General features: G+C 38.0%; 1 protein-coding gene across 1 annotated transcript in view; it reads right to left on the bottom strand.

Moving 5' to 3' along the window:
* Nucleotides 1–229: 229 nt before the first annotated feature.
* The window catches only part of DACH2 (dachshund family transcription factor 2), a 792,597-nt gene continuing 775,248 nt past the window's right edge, over nucleotides 230–17,578 (bottom strand). The window contains exons 9-12 of the mRNA XM_075538394.1: nucleotides 11,152–11,294; nucleotides 10,879–11,026; nucleotides 3,757–3,903; nucleotides 230–324 (exon numbers count right to left, since the gene is read on the bottom strand). Coding sequence (XP_075394509.1) covers nucleotides 230–324; nucleotides 3,757–3,903; nucleotides 10,879–11,026; nucleotides 11,152–11,294 — 533 coding nt within the window. The remainder of the gene's footprint in view (nucleotides 325–3,756; nucleotides 3,904–10,878; nucleotides 11,027–11,151; nucleotides 11,295–17,578) is intronic.

The following is a 17,578-nucleotide window of genomic DNA, read 5'->3' as shown; positions in this document are numbered from 1 at the left end:
TGTTTAAGTACCAGTACTGTCATTGGGCTTTCAAAAGTATAGTAAGTAAAAGATTATATATACGTGATATGTATGTATAAATATAGATCAAAACATAGATATACTGGCAATATATTTTGTCATAAGAGAAGAAGGGCTACACTGATTTATTTTACTTACATGAAGAGTACCTATTTCTAGGCACATCTCTACACCCTCCCCCCAAGGGATCATAAAGAAATATGAAATTTTAGAAGAAAAAGGCTTTTATTACTGCACCTTGCATAGCAGCACTATCATAAGGAGTCCCACTGTTTTCTATTTCAATATCTGGAATTCCAGTATCTGTAAAAAGTAATATTAAATATTAATATACAGCTCTGTATCCTGATTCCATCTAACGGGAAAACTAGTGAACCTTAACTTCAATCTCATAGCGAACACAAGTATTTGGGTGGCATTTTTGTTTCTTGTCTATTTGTTTGTAAACTTTTTTTCTTCTTTGTAATGGTAGGTAAGGAAAATCTAAGCTGTAGCTGAGTTACAGAATTGGGTATTATAGCAAAGACCCTATTTTTTCATATTATCTCATAGTGTGCATGTGAAACAAATGGACAAAAAGGTTGTGCATTTTACAAGAACTTTATAATATGTGTTATCTTGGCAAAAATGCAGTGCTTCTTTATTCATTACATTCATATGAGATAATTTTCAGGAAAATAATGTGCTCATAGGCTAGTGTGCCCACTATGTGTAATTAATGTCTTGACTGAGAATAAGGAAAGGATGACAGATGTGATTGCACAAATGGGGGTGCTCTATCCATGTGATGTTTTTCACCTGAAAAATTTGCTATAAAAAAGAAATAAGGTTGGCTATGCGATCAAACTGACTACAGAATCTCAAAAGATTAGACAGAAATGTTAGGAGACCGTGAGATTATGTCCATGGGGGAGGCACAATTAAGAAAAGAAAGGTGAGAATGGATGCACAACTCAGAGAATACAAATCAATATCATGTAATTGTCCATGTAGGAACAAAATGGTTGAATTGGTATGTGTTTTGCTGTATATGTTTGAACAAGATCAAAGCTCATAAAAAAAGAACAGGAAGTTGTGCTTTTTATATTCAACTTTAAATATGAATTTTAATGATCGAATGCAGATTCACACATGAAGGAGACCTGGGGCTCAGTGGTTAAAGCACTAAAATATTCACAGAAGTTCAGTGGTTGTAACCTACCAGCTGCTCAGCAATTGGATATTGCTGAATTCCACGCAGCCTTGGAAAAGACGAGACAATTATACTCTGCTCTATCCAATTGCTATGAGTTGGACTCGACTCCATGAAAACAGGTTTGTTTTTGGTATTCATATACAGCTTAGTGTATACAGATTTGCTCGGACACCATGGTTATTGGAATAACCGATATCAGTGTATCACCCAATGTCTCCAAGGATAAACAAGAGAAAGACAATGAGTTTGATAGATGGGCTGAAAGCGCCTATTGTTCATGTAACCTGCTTTCAGATTTTATTTGTTGATATTAAGCTTGCTAAAATGGAGCCCATGATTTAACAGGCCCCTCCCTTTTAATAAAAATTCCTTTTAAACCTAATCAGCAAGGGTGCTCGCATTCAGGAAAGGGGAAGTGGGGTGACTTAGACGAGCCTGGAGGCTGGACACAGGTCTGACAACCTCAAGAAAAATCCAGACATGGTCTGATAATCTTTTGGGAAAGTGATGGTCCTTTCCTATGCAACTCGCTCTATTGCCCCATTGCTTGAATGTCCGCTGAACATTGCAAAACGTGTTATCTCCTGGGTTTGCTGCAAAACCTTCTATTATTCCACTCTCCCACCCAAATGGCCAAAACATTTGTGGTATATACAACATGCTGGATTTTCACTGAATCCTAAAACAGTTTGGAGGCCGAAAACCCACTATTTCCTTGGTTCAGTGCCTGCTGGAATAAATTTAGAATTTCTTGAATAAGTCTGGTCTCTGTGTTTGGCTAAAACAGTGATGGGCTTCCCGGAAACTTGGCTGCTGGCAACAATTTGAAGGTAATGTGCAGCTGCTTCTCCTTTACAAACAAAAACAGAGCCACTGGAGTAGAACTCATTGAAGGTGGATTTTAAACATGCACATGGAAACTGAACTAGATGTTGTAGCCGCCTTTGAAGAATTGTTTCCCAGGGTTTTCCAAAATGTAATCTTCATGAGAGCATGTTGCCAAGATCTTTCTGTTTTGAAGTGACTAGATAGCTCTCTACTGCCAGTTTTCTTTTGGTTAACAGCCAAATACTTCATCACTGTTCCACATACATCCTGTAGATCAGAGCCTGACAACAACTGTGCATGGAATATTTATTGTGTTGCTGATCACCAATGCTTGACTCTTGGCTAAATTGTCTCATTGTATGCGATATTAATGCAATGGATGTCTACTTGCATCATTATGATGTAATGATCTAGGATTATATTTCAGTGGAGAGCATAAGCTTCCACAAGGCAGCAGGAACACAAGAATAAAACTTGTAAAAAGAAAATAATACAGTTGAATCTTTGTCCAAAATTTGCTATCTACTCTTAGCACAGTACAACAAAGCCACCATATCTTAGTTCTTTGTATGTCTCACATATGTGCAGAAGAATATGTATGAGTGTGCATAAAATCTTCAGGCTCATCTCTTTTTTTTACATATAACTGTTAAAATATACGATCTGCCAGTGTGCAAATCAAGAAGAATATGTAAATTTTATCAAATCAAATGACATTATAGGATTTCAGGAACTAAAATATTTTATGATGTAAATGCTTCCTCCTGCAGGCTATCCAGAGATTTACTTTGGACCCTACTTACTACTTCTTAGCCAAATACTCCTTACACATCTTGTCCTCATTATGCAGCTCAACCATGACCCAGTCAATCTGCACTGAAGGAGCCACCTATAGCTGACCATAATAGAGTTCACCAAGCATCAGAAGATTCTAAGATGAGCATCTCTAAAGCACTTATAGTTGAGATGTCGTAATACCATCAGTGTTATTGTTTCTACTGCAAAAGTTCACAGGATTTCCTGTTATGCTGAGGCTATCTGTATCTGCTATAATAGGTATTTTACTTTAAGGACATAGGTACACTTGACCCAAGCCTTGTATTTTTAATCATCTTCTATGCATGTGAGGGTTGGACATTGAATAAGGAAAATCTAAGAATAATTGATGCGTTTGAATAATGGAGCTGATGGGGACTACGGAAAGTATCATGGATTGCCTAAAGAATAAACCCATCTGGTTTGGAAGCAGTACAGCCAGAATAGTCCTTAGGGGCAAGAGTGGCAAACCTTTGTCTCAAGTACACTGGGCGTTATCAAGAGAGACCAGTCCCTGGAAAAGGACACAATGCTAGGCAAATTAGATGGGAAGCAAACAAAGAGGAAAACCCTCAACAAGAAGGATTGACACAATGGTTGCAACAAAGGGGTCAAGCAGAAGAACATTTGTGAGGAAGGCTCAGAACCAAATGACTTTTCAGTCTATTGTCACTCTGAGTCCGCAACCAACTCAATGGCACCTAACCGGAACCACGGCAATAGGAATTAGTTTGGCTGGTTTATTTCATGACAAATAATTTTACATCAATGTGATATTTTATCATTTTTATGGGCAAATCTTTCCTTGCTTTTTTGCCGGTTCTATTTATCTTTGTCTCTATTAACTGGGTTTAGCTTTATGTGCCATGATTGTGAAAGTTTAAATGATATATTACCTTTCAACATCCTCAGGCCACTGTCACCAGTAGTAGCTTGCTTAAGTGCATGCTCTATTTGTTCTCTGCGCTTGGATTCAAAGTCCAAAGATTCCTGCAATTTTCTCTTGGCTTTTTTCTCCTTCTTCAGGCGCTTTTGCATAGCAGCTGAAATGTAAAAAGGCAAATGATTTGTAAGGGATTGGCTAATGTAATATATTGGGCAGTTCTGATGAATTATGAATGCATACAGAGAGAACTTTTGATTTTCTTCATTTACCCCAATGCTTATCAGCTTGTTATCCACAGATTGTATTTTTTGAAACTATAGTTCAATCGTATAATTGATTTTTTCATATTTTCACTTTTACCAGTTGTATATTTTATGCATATATGTGCATTTATATAATGGAGGTACTATTGAGGGATTGCTTCATACTTTGATTAATTATGCATTTAAGGATAACGTTACATATTTTATATATCTTTTAAAATATAGTCTTAATATTAATTAGCGCATTGTTTTTCATATTCTACAAGTGCAAAAAGGTAAAGTTATCCATAAAATATATGCTATTTCTTTCAAACATAGAATGACAAGTATATATTTTTTCTAAGGGGTTACTAGTTGTAAAGGTTATTATTTTTAAAAATATATGTTCATATAATCTATCTAGCTACCTATTTATCTACCTCCCTACCTATCTACACTGACAAGCATTCATAGAAAAAAATCTAATATCTTTCTATCTCACTTTCCATAAACCCTTTGGAGGCCTCACACACACCTATATATACACAAACATATTAAAGAGCTTAACTTTGAGTAATGGTTACATAAAGAGGGTATAACAGCACCACTTTACCACTGTGAGCTGGTTCAGACTCAGAGTGACCCTACTATGTACAACAGAATGAAACAGGAAGCCCTCCTCACAACTGTTCTTTTGTTGAGCCCATTGTTGCAGCCATTGGGTCAATCCATCTTTTGGGGGCTTCCTCTTTTCATTGATGAGTTTCCTTGGTAAGCAGCAATAGGAAAGAAATGCTAAAAGACAAAGTTCATTTCTCAAACTTTTAACTACAAACATTAACTACTCTAACACATGATGGTTTTTGATCTCTGAAACTGTGGCAGAATTTTCTTAAACAGCAGATCCAGTCTAACCCGAGGGAACCTAGACTGCAGACCATAATAAACCTATGCCTGTGTATCTCACAGCCTCAAGTTAAGCATATCAACCGGAAAGAGCCTGTTATATTTAATTGACTAGATTAGGATCTATTCATATAAGGAGGGTGATGATACATACTCCGTCTCATGTAAGCAGGAAGCAGCTACAGATGGAGAGATTTTTATCCTCATCCCTTGAAGCATTATGTACATGATATCTCTCGGGGTGGTGTATGTGTGGAAGGGGGGGAGCGGTGTGAGAGAACTCAAAGGAACAAAGGTGAAGATTGTGGGCAGAATGTGCGTGGGGCTTATGACAACATTTCTGTACTACATTTCCCAGAACCCCTTGGAAGCTCCTGAGAACCATTTGTGCTCCGGAACTTAAAATAAAAGCTTGATGTGCATGCGGGGAAAAGAAATCTGAAATCCAGCTATGGGGCTTGGTAAGGTTTCCTTACACCTAGGAGCTTCTAAATCAAATTAGTTTGCCATTCCCTGTCTTCCAAAAGTAAATATTTATTTTGATAAGATGAGAACCTAATTTTGATAACATTGTCAATGTATATATATTTATATATGTTTTGTGATAAAAGATGAAACTTTTATTTTAAGTGGTGCAATTTAAAGAAGAGAGGGGAAACAATGGTATTATGATTATAAAGTAACATATCTCTAAGGATAGCATATAAAGAGTAAGATAAAATATTGCTATTAGGGTTCCAGTTCATACATGCATGAGTTTATTCCATATAGAACATGTTTCAACACATCAGTGCCTACAGACAGGTTCTTTCTCAGTAATACATTTGTCATAGTCTCCTTCCAAAAATAAATGTATAATCAAAATGGTGATTTCCCAGAAGATTTGCTTGGCCAGTTAAATTTGAGCCAGATCGGTCAGCTCAGAAGGTTATGTGGATTATTTGGAGGAATTCCAAAAGGGTAATCTTGGTAGATTTTATTGCATTACACAGGACAATGATAAGCTTATTGCGAAGTAGTGTTTTTGTTAAAGAGAGAGGGTTACATTGGTGAGGAAAAGGTCACACAAGTTGAGCTTCAAATTTCCTCATATGTTTGTTTTCTCTGGAAATACAATGCATCTGCTAATTCCTCAACGATAGCAAGGGCTGTCCTATGAGAAATTCATTGGTGAACTTTATCCCATCTACACTACAGCCGTGATCCTGCCTCTTTACATATTCTTTCTGTTCCTAAAATGCAAAGAACATTTAAAAAAATGTGCTTTGAGTCCCTGCAGAACACCCAAGCTGTCACTTTTCTGTGGTACAAACTCAAGAGCACAGGATTCATCGGGGAAGGGTTGTTAGGAAGATGGGAAACACCTCCTTAAGAATTTTGTAGACCAGGATGAGGAAATGTCAACAAACAATATCTTCACATTTTTACAATTTTGCTTAATAAATGTTTCTACGATTTTGTACTGATACATTTTTACTAACCTTCAGGTAGTAAGAATCCCTATGATTCTCTCTCTCTTTTTTACAGTTAAAGAAAGCACTGTTTCACACTAAGGGGGAAAACTTGTCCCACTGAGTTAGTTTTCATTGTTAATCAAACTGTACTACTTGAATGAGACATACATATACATTGCGGCAGTATCACTTACAGATAAAACTCTTAGAATTATAGAATGTTAGAGCTTTAAGAAACACAAAAGGAAGAATCAACCAGGGAGCAGTATAGCTCTGATGAAACACACAATATTCCTCTGGTTCCTTGAGTCTTCCTCACTCCCCACTATCATGATCCCATTCCTGCCTTCAACGTTGGGCTAAACCGGAGCATGTACACTGGTACAGATAAGTACTCCAACACACAGAATCCAGGTCAGATAAACCCCTCAGGACAGGAATGGGAGTAGTGATACCAGGAGGGCAGGAATAAGGTGGGGATTGGAGGGGAGCAAAGGGGAACCGATTGCAATGATTGACACATAATCATATACACCCCACACTTAAGGGGGATGAACAACAGAAACCATGGGGAAAGGGAGACAGTGGTTGGTGTAAGATATTAAAATATCTTGGTGTTGGTGTAAGATATGAAAAATAACCTATCAAGGGATCATGAAAGTGGGAGGGAAGTGGCAGGGAAAAAAGAGGAGCTGATGCTGAGGGCTCAAATAGAAAGTAAATGTTTAGAAAATATTGATGGCAACATATATACAAATATACTTAATACAATTAATGTATATATTGTGGTAAGAGCCCCCAATAAAATTATCTTTAAAAGAGAAAGAGAGAGAGAGAGAAATCTGAGTATTAAGAAAAAAGGGCTGGTCACCATCCACAAGACACATAATGATGCCCTAACATTGAAAAAAAATAGGAACCTTAGCTCTCATCTTTCTTGATCTTGGTTTGAGGTTTTGAAACTCCTGCCTATGTGATCATTGGTCTTCATACTTTGAAAAGTACTTGGCTGATTGCAGTTATTTGCCTGGTGGGTAACCTAGAACTTCATTCCTGAAGAGTTGGGCCATTAGTTGTCATATCAGAATTGGTTCTTGTAGTATACTGGTGACTTTAATCACAGGCCATGTTGATATTAAGCGATAACCTAAGAAAACTCATGGATTGGAGACATACTCATCTTTACCACTGTTGTGTTACAACAATCCATTTTTGGCAATCAGGATCAATCACACCACTCAATAAAGTAACTGTCTTTTTTGACTTGTTATCCAGAGGGATTAGGAGTCCAAAATGGCAGGAGGTCCTCTTCAGTTCTTCCATGTCAATGGAGTCAATGCTGTGGCTCCAGGCGGGAGTATTTTTCCCTTTGGAAATTAGACTTTCAGATCCAAAGAGCATAGGTTTGTGGGGCCAGGAAGCAAAACTGTTGCAAGTGGATTGATTACTAGGTGTAATAGTGATTGGTGCCATTCTCATTTCCGCCCTTTGCTTCATGGGCCAATGAGCCCTGGCTATTAGAGACAGCACTACATTTATGGGCACTTGTTTAAGGCATAAACAACCTCCTGGAGAATATTTTCATAACCATGCAAGGTGCTCTCACCTAGCTGGCACAGTAATTGTGTCTTTAGAAGTTCATTCTATTATCCTATCAAGCCTGTTGCTTTGGTATGTTGATGGGTTACATGGTATGACTTCATTTGCTCCGAATTGAGTCATTTGTTCCTCATTGATACTGTATGAGATACCATGCAGATGGATAAGACATTCTGTAAGTCCACGAATGGTAGTTTTGGCAGAAGCATTACATGCAAGGAAGGCAAATATGTATTTAAAATTAGTGGCTATTCCAGTGAGAACAAAATAGCTGTTCTTCTTCTGAAATCTATGGTCCGAAGTAATCAATCCATCTGCCATCAGCATGCTGGTTGATTTCCTGAGAAATGTCCCAAATCGGCCTCCCCTGTCTGGTTTCTGCTGCTGGCAGATGGGGCACTCAGCAGTGCTAGTATCCAAGTCAGTCTTGGTGAATGTAAGTCCATGTTGCTGAGTCTACACATAACCCCCATCTCTGCACGCATGGCCACCAGGTTCATGACCCCATTGAACATTGCCAAGAGTGACTGGGGAAAAAAGATCATTGGTTTCCACAGAATCTATACACTACCCACTTGTTTCTTTAAATCTTCTCTGCAGAGGTAATCATTTGGTAAGGATTTGCATGTCACACACATTTTCATTTTGTGGGAGCACGTTCAAATGCTTCTCCACATCTTTTTTGTATAGATATAAAAGTTTATTAGTGGTTACTAGGGCCAATATAGAGAAAATGGTGGGGGGAGTGATGATGGGAAAACTACGTAGATTATAGAATGGTATGCTTGCAAGCAGATTCTTGTAATTGCTGTCAGTAAGGCTTAAACTTGTAAATAACCGAAAAGGCAAACCTTGTGTGATAGATATAGAAGGGGGCTTCAAAACGTTTGCGGGAAACTCCCATTATTTTCAATTTTACTTTCAGTCATCACTGGGGCCATTTCTTGCTGCCGTGTTGTTTGCGGGCCTGCTCTTTCAGCTGCACGGCCAGGTGCAGGGCCCTGATGACCCTTTGCAGGATTGAGAAGTGCTTCATAAGCTCAGCGAGGCGGATTCTGCTCGTTCCCCATGGTCTCCAGGTCACAGTGCAGCTGCTTGGTCATCTTGGAGAGCACAAGCCAGGTTGGCCCTTGCTTTGAGCTGAAGAGGTGCAAGGTGTCTGCCGGAGAAGGAGCCACTGGTAGCACCAGCTACATGTGTTCAGGGTGTGGCGGCTTCTCTGGCGCCACGTGCAACACATAGGAAGAAGGATCCATGCTATGAGCTGCATTTCCAGCCAGGACCTCTTTACACCTTCTGGTCACCAATTTTTCTATAGCAATCTTTCAAAGTCTCTGACCATCCTGCCCAATTATTAACCACAGTTCATGTTTCAGTTTATAATCACTCATATGGTCATTTCTCCTTCAAAGCAAACTGAATGACCATGTGTACCCTCAAAGTTCTGTCTATTAGAAGGATTTCCCTTTACAATTTTGGTTTAGGGATGTCCCAGAAAAGGGATGTAGTGCTACTACTGTCCAATTTTGACTGGTTCCCGCATTTATTTCCTACAGAATAATCAGAACACAAGCGCCAGTTTTCTCTTCTTGTAGTCCACTAATCATAGACCATAAGTGCCAGCTAAGAGAAAGATGGCCTTGTAAGAAAAGCTGTTTTTCAGAGGGGAAGTAATTGTCTGCAGGGTATGCCAATAGAGGCTGACCAAAGGCCACAAACTGCATCTTTATCTGCCATTGAATCAGTTGGATTATATGGCCCCAGAGGCAGAGCAGCTTGCCCAGCAGCCTGAGCATGTCTGCAGGGACTGACAAACAGGAAACATGGATATGAAGGCAGAAAGACCACAGGGCTGTGGGTGCAAAGCTGAATGAATTGTAGGTACACCAAATGAATCTAAAGTTGGCAGTGCACTGATAGCTTCTGGGAGTTGGCAGGCAATATACCATATATATTTGTATATAAGCCAATATTTTTGGCACATTTTTATGCAGCTTTTGTGGTAAAATTAGGTGCCTTGGCTGATAGTCAGGTCAGCTTATACTCGAGTATATACGGTAATAGAAAATCTACAAATCAGATGCAGGATCCAGATCCAGAAGGAGAAGTGAAGCCAGCTTCCACACAGTGCCAATCTACACTAAGAGTAGGCCACACCCAAATGAAACTTCCCACAATTGTCTCAAGGCAGGTGTAGCGAGTCTCATTTTGCTGCTGCTGAGCAGCCAATGGTTTCAACCTGCTGACCTTGCAGTTAGCACTTCAACTCCTAACCACTTCCCCACCAGGGTGACCCTGTATAGAGTTTCGAAGGTCCCAAGTCTTCCCAGGAGCAGAAAGCCTCAGATTTCTCCTGCAGAGTGGCTGGTGAGTTTGAACTGCCGACTCTGATTACACTGCATTGCTTCACCAAAAGTGCCACCTTGGACCTTTGATTAAAAACATGCCTTATAATTTAGCCTCTACCGGACTCCCTTTTCACAGCATCTCCTGGCATTCACCTCTTAATCTTCAAAGTCACAGTAATAACAAACTATATATAGCTTCTTAGGCATGAGGTTTTAAATTGCATGCATAAGCCTAAAGGTAAATATTTTGTAATAAAGATCATGAGACCTGCCGACCTTGCAAATTACAGCCCAACATGTAACGTCAGACACAGAGTATTTCATATGTAATAAATGGTCATATTACCCGCATTAAGATATGTTTCATCAAATTGCGAGGGAATTGATAATATTCATATTTTAAAACCTGCAACTGGCACAAAGTACAGATCTAACAAAATATTTTATTACAAAATATTTACCTTACTGCTTATGCATGAAGTTTAATTCATCATTTGTTTTAGAAGTTCAAAACTACCTGAATATTTATTATTATTTAAAATTTCTCCTGCACAATATTCACTCAGTGACTTGTTATGCCTACTTCTGCTTTGAAGCTCAACTGCCAGCTGTCTCTCCAGATTTTCTCTCATTTCTCTTTCTCGGTAGAGCTCCATCCGCAGTTCCTTCTTTTCTTGCAAAATCTGTTTCTCCTGGATGCGAGCATTATCCAAAGCCACTTTCAGCAGACCCTGTGAAAGTACAACAAATGATATGCAGTTTATCCTCTCTGTTCTCATGTCTAAAATATAAAACTATCTTTGTAGGTCCTAATGTCTTATTTTACATTTATTTTGTTTATAGAAATATTGTTGACCTGAATGTTAGTCAACAGAGTCTCCACGGAGGACAGACTATCGGCAAAAATGAAGGGACCAGGGAATCCTGGAGGCAGTGCCTGTCCAGGAGGCAACTGGATCTTGTCCAAGGGTGGCTTCATCATTGGAACTGGCATCTCTTCTGAAAAACAAAATTAAGATCAGAAAATATACCCATAAACAGCTCAAATTTTTCACTATATTGTTTTTATCACTAACAGAAATCATTAAACATTTTGTTTCTAACATCTACATGATGGGAAATCCAAATAAAAAGCAATTCTTATTCCCTAGATGCCTCTAAATATTCTAAAAGAATTTCAATGGAAAATAACTACTAAAATTAGAACAATATTTCCTAGTAAAGAGTCTTGACATTAGAAAAATATTTCTAAGAGATATCCAACTGGCACTTACATTTCTGAATACCCATGAATTGAATAACATAGAAATTTCATGGTAAAGCATAAACTGCTTTTATTTTTTTCCTTCAAAAACACATCTATTTGTCTTCACTATTTTAACAGATTTAGTTGGGGAATAATTTACATACCATAAAATGTAACTGCTTTTTCAGTTGAATTAAGTTATTTACAATCCATATTTGGAGCTATGCAATGATTATCACAGATCCAATTTAGATCATCTCTCTCTCTCAAAAGATCCCTCACACTTATTTACAGTTAATATGCTTTACTGCACAGTCGCCAAAAGCCACTAATGTATTTAGCTCTCACAGATTTGCACTGTTCTAAATATTTCATATACAGGGAAGGCTTTTGCGTCTCATTTCTTTCCCTTGTTGGGGGTTGTCAAGTCGGTTCTGTTCATAGTGACCCTATGCAAAACAGAACAAAAAATTGCTTCACCTGTGCTATCCTGAAAAATGTTGTTATGTTCAAGCTAATCATTGTAGCCACCATATCAATCCATCATGTTGAGAATATTTCTCTTTTTCATTGAGCCTCTACTCTACCATGCATGATGCCCTTTTTCAGGAACTGGTCTCTCCTGGTACGTGTCTAAAGATGAAGTCTCGGCATCCTCACTTCTATGGAGCTATCTGGCTGTAATTCTTCCAAGACAGATTTGTCTGTCCTATTCTTCACCAGCAGCAAAATTCAAATGCATTGATTCAGTCTCCCTTCTACTATGTCCAACTTTCACATGCGTATGAGGCAATTGAAAACATTCACACCTTAGCCCTCAAAGTAACATAATTTCTTTTCAACACTTTAAAGAAGTCTTTGCAATAGATTTACACAATGCAATGATTTGTTTGATCTCTTGATGGCTGCTTCCATGAGCATTGACTGTGGATTCAAGGAAGATAAAATCCTAAACAACTGCAAACACCTTTCCGTTTATTGTAATGTTACCTATTGGTCTAGTTGTGAGCATTTTTGTTTCTTTTACATTAGTTACGATCCATATTGAAATTATGATTCTTGATATTTGGCAGCAAGTGCTTCAAGTTTTCACTTTCAACAAGCACGAATGCCATCTGCCTCTCTCCAATCACCAATTGTGGATCAGCCTTCTTCCAAGCCTGATGCTGCATTCTTCTTCATACATTCATATATTCCAGTTTTTTGGATTATTTTGTGAGAATACAGATTGAATAAGTTGAAGCATGTCAATCCTGACACACACTTCTGATTTTAAACCATGCATTATTCCCTTTTTCTGATCTCACTTCTACATGCCTCTTGAGTCATGTAGAAGTTCTGCATGAGAAACATGAAGGGTTCTGGAATTTCTGTTCTTCTCAGTACTATCCATAGTAAATCATCATCCACATAGTCCCATGCCTTAGCATAATCATAAAATACTAGTAAACATCTTTCTGATATTCTGGGCTTTGCACCAAGGTCCATCTGACGTAGCCAATAATATCCCTTATTTCACATCCTCCTGTAAATCCAGCCTGAATATCTAGCAGCTCTATGTCAATGGAATCATGCAGCCAATGTTGTGTGATATTCAGCAAAATGTTAATTGCATGTGATATCAATTATATGTTCTATATTTTGCACATTTTTGTGTCCCTGTTGGAATAGGTACAAAAACCGATGTCTTCCTGTTGCTTGCCCAAGACGCTGTCTTCCAAAGTCTTTTGAATAGATGAGTGCTTCCAGAGTTTTATCAGCTTGTTTAAATTTTTTAAATTAATTTCACTAATTTAATTTACATATAATAATATTTAATGGTTTAGACATATTAGAAAAGTTGTGCAATCCTTAACACAATGAAATTTAGAAAATTGTCTTATTTCCTTTTACTCATTATTATTAGCTTCCTATTTCCCCAACCTTCTCTGCCATAACCCAAATAAACCATTAATCATTATTGTCTTAATAAGTTAATCTACCCTGAATTCCGGAATTTCATATAAAGTAAAACACACAAAACAACCAAAAAATAACAAAATTAAATAGAGAAAAACTTCAATTGATCAAGAAACAGAAAATAATAAAAGTAAAACAAATTTAAAATGCGTAAAAAGGGAGACCAAACGTTGAGGTGTTAAATTTTCACCTAACAATATCTGCCACAATTGAATTTAAAATGCTCTCTGTCGAATAGTAAGGCTATTTAAATCCCTGGTCAATGGTCAGAAGGGGATTCAGTCAAAGCTTAACCCAAGTGGGGACCCTGCAAATGAATTTTGGTCTTTACTGTCATACAAAGCCTTCTGCTTACTGAGTGCTCAGAATCATTCCATCCTCTGTCTTGGGTTTTATTATTTATAATCTTTGGATCACACAACTGGTGTGATTCCTCCTTATGAACTAGCTGGCATGTCATTTAGATGGCTGCTTGTTTTAAGACAAGCCTTATGATACACACACACATACACACACACTGCCATGTGTTATTCTTTCTCATAAACAAGACCTATCTTATTTCTTTACCATACTTTGATATAACACTCATATCTTTAGTCATCTTTCTTGAGGGCAATTATCCTGGCTGGTCACATAATAAAAACAAATTTTACTTAGATTAAGGCTATGATTAAAACAAGGTCAAAATCCATTCACCTAGCCATGATTTCTATATGTTCCTGGTCCACTTTAGTTAGATACATCATTATGGTTTTTACTTGGGAGCATTATAAATCATTCCTATGGGACATATGGCATTCTCTTGACAGTATTATTAATTTAGTCAATGGTACAGAATCTTGCTAATGTCCTAGAGAAAAATGTATACATGCTTACAAAAGCTTTTTGGACTGACATACATAGATAGTTTAGTTGCACATATTAAAAATTTAAGTGACTGGACAATATTTTTAATAAATATTGAAGATAGGACAACACTTTCATATGCTAATGCTCAAAAAGAAAACTCTGCCTTCTAGACAAAGACATGCCATAAAAAGCAAAGCGAGCATGGCAATAGTAAATATATGGTAGTCTTGAGTTGCCATTTATTAAAAATTCACTGTCATTGAGTCGAGGTCGACTTACAGAGACATATAGGAAAGGGTGAAACTGTTTTGTGGGTTTATAGTCTTTCTCCCAAGAAGTGGTTAATGGTTACATATTGCTGACCTTGTGGATCACAGCCCAATGCATAACCAGTACACCACCAGGACTCAATTGCCATTTACTGGGCACTCTCAACATATGATATCTTAAACAAAGCCCAATGACTTCTATCCGTAACCTCAGGTTAGCAGTTATCTCCTTCTTCTCACACTAAGGAATTCCAGCCTTAATTTCTAGGAAGTTGTTCAATTCCTTTAATCTTCTACAGGTGTGTTTAAATTAAAGTCTACTTCACTTATGGGGTTTCTGGAGGTGGCAAATAAAGGATGCTGCACACCTTGAAAGGACAGATTACAAAACCCCAGTTTTCTGTAGCATGTGACCTGGGTCACCAAGACTGGATAGAAACACAGTCAAAAGTGCCCACTTAGAAACAATACCGAACATATTCTCTCCTTGGGATTCTATATAAGTAATGTTAAGCATTTTTCCCAGTGGCAAAACCGTTGTCCCACCTGGTTTATTCACTATCAAGTGAAATCCCCATATCTGAGACAAAATGCTCACATCTGAATTTGATTTTTTTAAGGTTCACTGAGTTCCTTTTTAGTAGTGTCTGTCAATTTGAGTAGACTACAGAACAATGTGATATGGGAGGAACTGGTTGTTTTTCTATGTCTTTCTCCAATATGCGAAACTGATCACAACTGAGGTAAGGATGCCTCTCTCAAAGTGATTATTAAGATGTACAACTGAGAGGGTGAGATATATATATATATTACAACTGAGAGGGTGATATATATATAGTGAGCATTAGGCAGATACAAAAATTTGTTGTTTGAGAGATCATATAAAAAGATTACATGACCTGAAGATAGTTGCCTGCATTTGTCTTGGTGTTTATTGATATGGTGGTATCATACAATATTTGTGCTTTTCTGATTGACTAACTTCACTAAGCTTAATGTCTCCCCAATCCATCCTTGTTATGAAGAGTTTTATGGCTTCATCATTGTGTTTTAGGTATGTATTGTGTGTATGTAGCAGAGTTTCTCAATCCATTATTGCATTGATTGATAAGCATTTGGGATGTGTCCAGCGTCTTGCAACTGTGATTGTGTTGCGATGAACATGGGAGAGGCTAGGTCTGTTCCTCTTCTTTCTCATACTTCTTTGGGGTATATATGCAGCTGTGGTATTTCTGGGTTCTATTATAGACGATGTAGTCAATTTGGTTAATTTAGTTACCATTTGTCTGTCAGTTTGTCAACCTGTGGAGGCTCATATGTTGTTGTGATTTTAGAAGCTATGTCACCTATACTATATTTCAAATGCCAGCAGGATCACCCAAAGCAGAGCTTCCAGATTAAGAACAGACTAAAATGAAAGACTTGGTTCCTGTCTTCAGAGGAAGTAGCTCCTAAAAACCTATGCATAGCTTCATAACATTGTCAGGTACTGAAGGTGTAATGAATTGAAGCAGAACATTGTTGGCGATATTGCCAGAAAATGAGCCCCTCGGGTTGGAAGGCACTTGAAATATGACTGAGGAGGAACAGCTTTCTCAAAATAGAGGCAACCATGGTGACCCGAATGGAGTATAGCCTTTGAGAGCCTTTATTTCCTGATGAAGTACAACTCAAGGTAAGAAGAAAACATGGCAAAAATCTAATAATCTGAACTTTGACTCTACAAAGTATGAAAATAGGACAATTTGAAGTAATCAAAATTAGTGTATAAACAAATGTGGTGAAGAAAGCTGATGGTGCCTGGCTATCAAAAGATATAGTGTCTTGGGTCTTAAAGGCTTGAAGATAAACAAGCAGCAATCTAACTCAGAAGCAACAAAGCCCACATGGAAAAAGCACACCAGCCTGCATGATCATGAGGTGTTGGTGAGATCAGGTATAAGGCATTTAAGACCCAGAATAAAACCATACGCAAGGTCAATGGGGGTAGGGGTGGAGTGGAGATCCAATGCCTATCTGTAGACAATTGGACATCCCCTCACACAGATGTCACAGGGAATAGATGAGCCAGTCAGGGTGCAGTATAACACTGATGAAACACACCACTTTCCTCTCACTCTTTGGTGCTTCCTTCATCTCACTATCATGACCTCAATTCTACCTTACAAATTGGATTAGAACAGAGTATGCACAGTGCTACAGATAAGAGTCTGAAACACAGGGAAGTGGGATAGATAAACCTTACAGGGCCAAGGAGGAGAGTAGTGATACCAGGAGGATTAGGAGAGGTGAGGGGAGAAAGAGGGAATCACTCATAACAATCAACTAATAACCCCCTCCCAGGGGTGGGGAGAACAAACAAATAAAAAGTGGGTGAGGGTGATGGACGGAGGACAATGTAAGATATGGAAAAAATAATCTGTAAGTTATCAAGGGTTCATGAGGGAGGGAGTGCAGGGGATGGAGGGGGAAGAAATGGGGAGCTGATATCAGTGGCTAAAATGGGAAGAGAGTGCTTTGAAAATGATGATGGCAGCATATGTGAAAATGTGCTTGACACATTGGAGGAATGTATGGACTGTGATAAGAGATGTAGGAAGCCCCAATAAAAGTATTTTAACAAAATGAAATGGAATGCATTAATACCAATACCCGAGGTTAGTGAGCTGAATTGACTAGTTTTGGCCATTTTGAATCATAAAATGATATAGTTTACTTTGCTGGGAAAGACAGTCATGAGGAATAATATTGGAGTCATAGACAAAAAAGGTATTTCAAGATCTATCTTGAAATATAATGCAGACTGTGATAGAGGTATATCTTTTCATTCAAGGAAATTCAAGCTATACAACTATTATACAAAAGCATACACCAACCACAAAAGCTAGTGATGAAGAAATTGAAGAATTCTAACAGTCTTTGGTTTGAAATTGACCAAACATGCCATCGAGGTGCATTGA

Source organism: Tenrec ecaudatus, chromosome X (assembly GCF_050624435.1).
Source record: "Tenrec ecaudatus isolate mTenEca1 chromosome X, mTenEca1.hap1, whole genome shotgun sequence".
Lineage (NCBI taxonomy): Eukaryota > Metazoa > Chordata > Mammalia > Afrosoricida > Tenrecidae > Tenrec > Tenrec ecaudatus.
This window is presented reverse-complemented; position numbering and strand designations above follow the sequence as displayed.